The sequence below is a fragment of the Antennarius striatus genome, chromosome 22 (assembly GCF_040054535.1).
Source record: "Antennarius striatus isolate MH-2024 chromosome 22, ASM4005453v1, whole genome shotgun sequence".
In the NCBI taxonomy this organism is placed as follows: domain Eukaryota; kingdom Metazoa; phylum Chordata; class Actinopteri; order Lophiiformes; family Antennariidae; genus Antennarius; species Antennarius striatus.
The window spans coordinates 1,804,855-1,813,808 of record NC_090797.1 but is presented as its reverse complement, the minus strand read 5'-3'; the positions used below and the strand labels follow the sequence as shown (position 1 = coordinate 1,813,808).

At 44.0% G+C, this 8,954-nt stretch overlaps 1 protein-coding gene across 2 annotated transcripts; it reads left to right on the top strand.

Moving 5' to 3' along the window:
- The first annotated feature begins 685 nt into the window (after nt 1-685).
- LOC137589327 (fibulin-1-like) lies at nt 686-7,453 on the top strand. 2 transcript variants are annotated; one of them, XM_068307001.1, is made up of 16 exons: nt 686-811; nt 1,368-1,476; nt 1,787-1,922; nt 2,009-2,162; nt 2,519-2,584; nt 2,697-2,786; nt 2,900-3,037; nt 3,116-3,253; nt 3,316-3,459; nt 3,548-3,670; nt 3,753-3,878; nt 3,954-4,205; nt 4,541-4,664; nt 6,319-6,461; nt 6,584-6,724; nt 6,800-7,453. In XM_068307001.1, exons 1-16 carry the CDS (start codon nt 748-750, stop codon nt 6,937-6,939), a joined length of 2,088 nt encoding a protein of 695 aa, XP_068163102.1. In that variant the 5' UTR covers nt 686-747; the 3' UTR covers nt 6,940-7,453. The 2 variants fall into 2 exon arrangements, with proteins under 2 accessions (XP_068163102.1, XP_068163103.1); XM_068307002.1 differs by lacking the exons at nt 6,319-6,461; nt 6,584-6,724; nt 6,800-7,453 and adding an exon at nt 4,884-5,377.
- Nucleotides 7,454-8,954: the final 1,501 nt, after the last annotated feature.

Here is an 8,954-nt window from a genome sequence, read left to right as displayed (position 1 = left end):
TCCATTGGAATTTTTATTTTATTTTACATGAATTAAAATCTGTTCACAAAATTTTATCAAACAACAAATTTTTGAATCTGCATTTTTTAAATTTTCGGGTTATTCTTGAATGTGTAATACCGTTAATACAGTTAGAGGAGGAAGTCATAAAAACATTTAACAAACTTGGTTTTATTCTAATATTTTTAAGGTTTACCTTTCTGATATAAGAAATAGAATAAAATAGAAAATATATAAAAATAATAAAATGTTATGTATTCATCAAGATTATTTAAAGTATTTAAACATAGTATTTAATATATTCAAATATTTTACGCTAAATTTATTAAATTAATATATTAATATTAAATAATGTAAATCTATTGCTATTTTTATTATATATACTATACATACCATTTATATATGATATTAAATATATTTAAGTAATTATTTCGAATATTTATTATTGAAATCAACTTTTTTTTTTTAAATCGCGTTTTCTTAAAAATGTCTCTTCCTGTTTATCTTATTTCCGTTCAACAAACAACTACTTTGGACTTTCTAAGAGTAAATAAATGAGCCCAGTCTTTCTCCCCGCCCCCCCCCCTCCCGGATCCGTCACCCCCACCATTTGGGGCTGGGGGAAGGGGCAGAGGGGGGCCGCAGCCCCCGCCCCCTCAGATTGAGGCGCTCCGGCAGCAGGAGACGCACCGTCAGCTGCCGCCGGTCAGTGGAGAATCAGGCGTTTCAAAGTGGGGGGGTGACGCGATGGCGCAGTGGATAATAATAATAATAAATCTGGGGTGGCTGTGCGGAGTTCTGCGTGGACAAGGTAAGACCAGAACCGGACTGAAACCAGGAGCTAGACGCAGCCATTCTGGGGCCTCAGCAGGAACGGAGATTTAATCAAAGTAAATAAACTGAAAAAAAAGTTTCTGAAAAAATAAAAACAGAAGAGGAAATTAGTAGAATTCAGTCACAAAACGAATGAATAAATTATTAAAAGAGGCAAACGGGCCTCCTGTCTGCAGATGTTTGTGTTTGTTTACTGGAAAGAAACAAGAATTTGTTTTAAAAAGCAGATTTTATTGCTTTTTAAAAAAAAAAAAAAAAAGATGTTACAAATAAAAATGTAGTATGTAATTTAAATTAAACTGTAATCTTGATGGATCTAATGAATCTGGAACCAGACTGGTTCCACGTGTTCAGAGTTTTAACGTCTGACTCCGCCCACCTTAGGGAAGTCTGCGAACGCTATTGGTCGTTTTTTATTTTCATATATAAATTGAGTATATTTAAGCCTTATAGCTATCATTTTGAAGAATCGACATGCTCCTGGGGGGGCTGGATGTTGGTGTAACGCTCATGCCTTCGTCCCAACGCCGCAGAGATCCCGCCCCCCGCCGTTCAGGAGTGCTGCCAGAACGGGAGGACCTGGGGCCTGAGAGGACAAGACTGTACGACCCTCCCCCTCATCTCTTCGTCCCCATTCTGCAGGTAGGTAACACCTGGTTTCTCTAAACGGGGCCCCGAGACCAAAGGGGGGGGTATGCATTTTTGTGAGAAATTGTGCACGATGAAACGTGCACATGGAGAAAGGAGGTCATACCTCCGGGGTCGCGATTGATTTGTGCGACTAAAGAAGAGGATTGCCACATGGTGACTCCGCATTAAGAAATGGCGTTAACTGCCCCCTCCCAGGGTATTTTTTACCCTACAGCTCCCGGTTGGGCTGTTAACACCTGGTCGGTGTCCGGGGTGGAGGAAGAAGGTCGAAGGTCACGTCTTCTTGCTGTTGGTTTTGCAGGATCGCCCAGGAGCAGTGCTGTGCAGCAGCAGCAGGAGACCTCCTCTGTGACGGGGGTATAAAAACGGCCCGCGGTCAGGGGGCATGTGAGCGACCCTTCTTCCAAGGAGACCCCTGGGAAACCAGAATATCTCAGGTTGTCTTCCGATCTTCGACCTTTACTCCTTGCGAGGTCAACTCGACTAATCAATGCGGGGCGTTGTTCCTCCCTCCCTTCCTCAGATGTGTTGCGACTGCTGCCTCCTCGGTCTCATGATGGCGGGCCAGGGGTCGAGTTGCGAACTCCCGGGTTTGTTGCTAGGGCAACGGTGCGGGGTCGCCGCCAAAAGCTGCTGCAGCAAAAACGCCACAGAGGAACCCGAAGCAGCTGATTTAGGTAACAAAAAAGTGAACAAACCTTTAAGTCAGATGTGTCCGACTGAACTCGAGTTTATCTTATCTGACGTTGAGCCAGACTTCTGGAATCCTGAAGAGGAGCAAACGCTCTTTGTTCAATCAGACGGCGTTACTAAGGGCAGATAAAGCAGCTTTGTTCCCATGAAGGGTTAGATAAATGGGGTGACGGTCATTCACAGACCCCCTGCTGTCTGAAGACACCTCGCCAAATGGCAGCAAGGGCCAGCCGGTGTTGGGGTAGCTTTTGTCGGACAAACACAAACACGGGGGGGGACTTAGCGTCACCAGAGACTCCTGGACTCGCAATGTGTGAATATTTCCCCTTCTGTTTCATAGAACCAGTAGAAAAACCCAAATCCAACGTTACTGTCAAACTCGAGGAGGCGCCGGTGGACTGTGCAGGTTCGGATCCTTCGTTTGTCTTCCTGTGATTCCGAACCTGGAGCTGAGGCAACAAAGGTCACATAAGGATGTGTACCAATGTCTTCTTCGTGTGCATTTCTGCTGTTTTCAGACGCCAACTGCTCCCAACTGTGTGTCGGTAACGGGACATGCGCGTGTCACCACGGATACCACCTCCAAAAGGATGGGGTTACCTGTGAAGGTAACTAAGGTGACCCTCGAGGTTTTCATGTGACCCAACCAGCAGGTCAAAACGTAAAGCGCTTCACACTTTAGTTGATAACAAATTAAAAGTCGTCGCCTGTCTCTCATCAGACGTGAACGAGTGTCTGATCGGCGTTCACACCTGTGTCATCGGACAAGCTTGCATCAACACCGAGGGCTCGTTTCGCTGTCAGAGGGAAATCAGCTGCGGGACCGGGTATGAACTCAGAGACGACAACGCCTGTGAAGGTAACCGCGCCAAAAAACACGCGAATCCTCTCCCATGCATGACCTGTAGGTTGTAACGCTTCATGGTCTCTCTTGCAGATATAGACGAGTGTACTTTAGGAACCCACAACTGCGGACCGGACTTCCTCTGCACAAACACAGCCGGATCGTTCCGTTGCCGCCCAAAGGAGACGTGCAAAAGCGGCTTCATCCAGGACGCCATTGGCAGCTGTATCGGTGAGTATATCGCCTTGTATTGTGTTGTACTGCTAGTGTTACTAAAATGCGTTTCCTCTCAGATATCAACGAGTGTGTGGTCCGTACCAATCCCTGCTTGGCGGGCGAGGTGTGCATCAACACGATGGGATCGTACAGTTGTCGCAGGAACACGGTCCAGTGCGGGAGGGGGTATCATCTAACGGAGGACGGCATGCATTGCGACGGTGGAATACCTGATTTTGAGGCAAAAATCCAAACATCTCTTTCTTAAATTTCCCCCCCAAAACGTAACTCCTCCCTTTCCTGTCTCAGATATCGATGAGTGTCACGGCGGCGGCGTTTGCGGCGACCACAGTTGCGTCAACCTGGTGGGCACGTACAGGTGTGAATGCAGACCGGGCTACGCGTTCAACAGCATCACGAAACTGTGCGAAGGTACGACTAGATTGTACAGATTATAAGGAGTTGGGATATGGATGGAGTTTTGCATGCATAGTCTGTCCTTCGTCTTCTTTAGATATCAACGAATGCAGGCATTATCCAGGAAGACTATGTGCCCACAAGTGTGACAATACAGAGGGGTCCTACCACTGCGGCTGCGCCACTGGTTTTAAACTATCCCAGGATGGCAGAAACTGCGAAGGTAACATTCCAATTTATGCTAAAGTGAAAGGGGAATAAGATGAGGACGAATGCGTGAAAACTATCTCCGATCTAGACGTCAACGAGTGCGAGGACAACCCCTGCAGCCAGGAGTGCGCCAACGTCTTTGGCTCCTACCACTGCTACTGTCGTCGTGGTTACCAGCTGAGCGACATCGATGGGATAACATGTGAAGATATTGACGAGTGCGCCCTGCCCACCGGAGGTCACATCTGCTCCTACCGCTGCACCAACACCCCGGGGAACTTTTACTGCACCTGCCCTCCCACCGGCTATACCCTTTCCCCCAATGGGCGCACATGTCAAGGTTGGCGTCATCTGCATATTCGCGAAATCTGTAACACCCCATTACATTACATCTCTATACATCTCTTTACAGTATACATAGTGTATAGAGATTTTTTACCATCCCTTTGTGTTTCATCACATACTTGGTGCTGTACTGTCTGATGTACTGTCTGTGTTGTTCTGCCTGTGTTGTACTGCCTGTTGTACTGTCTGTGTTGTACTGCCTGTCTACCGTGGGTCAGAGACGACTGCAATTTCATCTGTGCTGTATGTCGTGCATATATGGTACACTTGACAATAAAGCTGACTTTGACTTGACATTTCTGCTAACCTACGCCCCTTGTTTGCTGTCAGATATTGATGAGTGTGCAACAGGAAGTCATACGTGCTCCGTGTCTGAAAGCTGCTTCAACATCCAGGGAGGATTCCGATGCCTGTCCTTCGATTGCCCCGCAAACTTCCGGCAAGCATCTCAGGGGTAAGACTTGTGAAGCAAAGTAGGTTTGTCCTTGTGTTAAACGCCATGCTGTCCTTTATCATTCTATCCCGATTTGACATCTCGTGATCTCTCTTGGCATACTTTGGCGGTCCGCATCCGTCCCTCCCTCGATCTATCTGTCAACCCCTTCCTCATTTACCGATGCATGCGGACGTTTTTGCCCACCCTCCAATGAGCATCTCATTCTTTCCCTTTCAGCCGTTGCGAGCGCGTAATTTGCGCGTTGACACGGGACCCCGCGTCATGTTTGTCGCTCCCCTTGAGGATCTCCTTCTACAACATCAGCTTCCCCACCACCACCCCCGTCCCCGTTGACGTTTTCCGGATGGGACCCTCCAATTCCGCGCCGGGAGACAAAATAGTGTTCGAGATAGTTTCCGGAGACGAGGAGGGATACTTCGGCGTGAATCAGCACTCTTACGGAGGAGAGATCTCCCTACACCGGGCCCTGACACGCCCCCGGGACTTCTTTCTGACGGTGGAGATGAAGCTGATTCGCTACGGGACGTCCCATCTCTACATGGCCAAGATTGCCGTGTTTGTCACGCACGAGGAATTCTTCCAGCCATCAAGAACTTTTCCGTTTTACACGTGAAATTAAAGGAAACATTTGCCGTTTTTAATGTCTATTACTATTGTGTTCAGTCTTTTGTTCAAGTAGTGCCTTTCAGTTTCACCCAACCTTTTTTATACCCCCGTAAAATTAAATGAGGCAAAATTTCTTATAGAGAAATTGTGCTTGTGTGTTTTTTAAAAATAAATCACGGTTTTAAGGTCGTCTCTGCTGTTGTGTCTGTACGCTAAAACCAAAGCCACGTAGCATATCTTAGCATCAAGACTGGAAACAGGGAGGGAACCATCATGTTCTTTCCCATGTGGCTCAAAACAGAATCTAATGTGAAGATTTCCAAGCATTACATGACGCGCAAAGTCAAAAATAATCTTTACAAAGTAAGAAAAGGAATTTAGGATTTCTGACAGGATTATTTATTAATGATGGCATCTCTATCGACAGTATTCACACACGATCACACACCGGTAATCAAAAATAAGCAAAGAAAAATAAAAATACGACTATCATACAAGCTATCATTTAATTTGTCGTAAATGATTCCATTGGTGTTGCTTGGAATTTCTCTTTGGAGCAACCATACATAGGTATTTTCCACTGTTTTACTTTCCTCCTGATGGTTTTGGTCTTCAATGGATATGGAACTGATTAAAATTTATAAAAAATATGGACGATGTGGTAAATGTTTTCTGTCCAAAATCCAAAATTACAAAAAATCTAATGGTAATAACTGTGTACTAGCTTGAAGTGGACTTTTTTTTTTGCAAATCCTGTCCAAATCATGATTTTTCCTTGGTTTCACATGTGATAAATGTGATTTTGTTCTCTCCTGTTGCAGAATTTTGTGCCATCATCTTTGTGGCAATGACCTCAAACATAACACCTTGCAAAGGTGTTTTCTCTTTGCAGGTTTTTAAGATTGTGTTCAAGACTGAGTCTTGTCATTATGTTGGAGACTTCCACAGAGTTGAGCGTCCTGTCAAGGCGTATGGTCTTTGGTTACCCACAGAGCTCATTGGGGTTTTTCAGGGGTTGCAACCTTTTCTTCTGTCCTCCCTGCAGATCCACACAAGACGCTTCCACCAGCATGCGTTGCATCAAGTCCTGCCCTCCCAATGACTTCAGCTGCAGTGTGGACCGAGTCCACCTCATCACCCACACGGCCGTCTCTCTGCCCACCTTCAGAGACTTCAGCGAACCAAAAGGTAACCTCAACAAAATAAATCTGAGATTGAGTTTATTTCCAACCAGAGAGCAAATACTCTACAGGACAAGATTGGCTCAAATGTATTTCCTGGTTTGAATCTACAAACTTCTCTTTTGTCAGATGTCATCTACCTGCGGACGGTTACGGTTGCTAACACGGTTCACTCACCTGCCACCACTGATGTGTTTTTTGACATCCTGGCCGCGGACGATGAAGCTTCTTTTGATATCCAGAAGAGTTCCCACCAGGGCATGGTGATGGGTAAGAGTCTCCCGACATCCAGGACATTAATCTGATTCATTCCTCCCGCTAATCCCAATCTGTTTACCACCCCAGGTGTGGTTCGGCAGGTTAAGCCGATCACTGGTCCCGGGGAGTTCGCCCTTGAGGTGGCTATGAGCTACATCAAGTCAGGGGCCCTCACCCATCAGAATGTTGTCATCATCAAGGTCTTCATCTCCGAGTTCTGGTTCTGATCTGATCACGGACAAATAATCAATGCGACACACCTTAAATGACAGTAAAGTCTTCTCGGGTTTTGTATCATCAATCTCTGAGAATCTATGAACAATAATTCTGACCACCTATAATCGACTCTACATTCATTTGCCACTCGGCGTGGAAACCCCAAAGGCTTTGTTGTGGTGGTGTTACCGTTGTCCCACAAACTCTCCTCATGTGAATGGATGTCAGATGTGAATGCAGCTGCAGCCTCCTGCATGTCCAGCACATCTATTTCACAAATTAATGGATGTTAATATTGTGGGTTTGTATAAGTATGGGTGCACAGTGGGTGTAATTACATAAAATATGTGTAACAGGAGCTCTCAAACGTCTGATCTTAATTTCACGATAAATGTAGGCTATAGCATAAGCAAACTGTAGCCAACTTTATTTATATAAAACATGCAATGTAGGGATAACAGACTAAAATTAAAGAACTATATAGTTCTTTATATGTTGATGTTTTAAAATAAACGGAGGTGTGAAAAGTGCAATGTTTGACTCTGAGCTTCATAATTGTCCATATTTGGGTAAATACATAGATGAGTTTAAATATAAATACTTACTTTGATATAAATATGCATACACACATATTTATATGAATACAAGTACTTATTATATTCTGATTAATTTTCTGCACTGCTTATTCCACTTTCGTGGGTCACGGGGGTTGCTGGAGCCTGTCCCATTTTTGCTGCCTGATGGGCATCAGGCATAATAATAATGATAACTTAATAACTTTTTTTTGTTGTTGCTCAAAAACACTTTAATGCAGTTGTTTAAACAAATAAATTCATTAATCATATAAATAACATGCGACAAAATCCAGAACCCCATGCGTGGTCTAGGGCAGGAACCGTCCCCCCATCCCTCCATGGGATGGATGATGGATGATGGATGGATGTGGTGTTTTTTTCATGAGAATGTTTGTGTGCTGATTTGGGCGAACCGGATCACCCGGAGAAAACCCACCATGTAATGAACTCAATCTTTTGGATTTAAATGTGAACATACAAACTCCCCACAGGAAAAAAACCTCTAACCCAAAACCTTCTTTTTGACTGCACCACCTCATAACAGGATAAGATACAGAATAAATTGGCTGGGGCAGCTGTCGATTTGCACGTAACAGCAGGATGTCGTCTACAGACATGTCTGCTGCTCCATTGATATATAAAGAGAATTCCAAATTTTTAAAAAATAAAGAATAATTCCCCCCCCGACATCTCCAGTGGTCCACAAACATACAAACTGCACACAAAGGATTCTAAGTTCTTCGCCGATAAGCAGCAGGGTTTGACCAAACTGGTCGATAAGCTTCACGAAAAATGATCGTGGGCTCACCCCTCAAAACATTTAACCTCTCTATTTCGCGGGTCGGCATATCTCCGGCTCTAGTGATCAAGATATGAGAATCTTGAGGTTCTATTCTATGCCGACTTCGAACATCTCCGCCTCCGAACATCTCAAGAAGGATGGTGACTTCCTTTCTAGAATATAAGCTCAGATGCGTGTCTTCGATGTCTTTCAGGTCTTTGATGTTTTACGTCATCTACTCTCTCTTTGATCTTTCTATTATTACATATCGTTTCCGTTCATTTGTTTAATTAATCTTAATAGAATTCCAAAATATCTGATTTGAAAGCAATAATTGAGGTGTAAAATACAAAATTATATGAGTTAAAAAAAAGATGATGTTCTGCTTTTAAAATCTTTAATAAATTTCAGCACATATATATAAATACTGTTTCCAATTAATTCAAGCTTTCAGTAAATGGTTTCTTGTTGTAATTGTGAACCTTCTGTGTACAGCTTTTATCGCCCCCCTTTGGACGAATGAGGGATGTGTGTTTGTGTAGAATTATGGTAGGATCTCATGTTTACTTTAGATCCCACCTTGTGGATACTTCTAGAATGAATAATGGGACTCCTATACTGCGGGAATGTTTGGATATTCATATACCTCGTCATAAATCTAACAAATTGC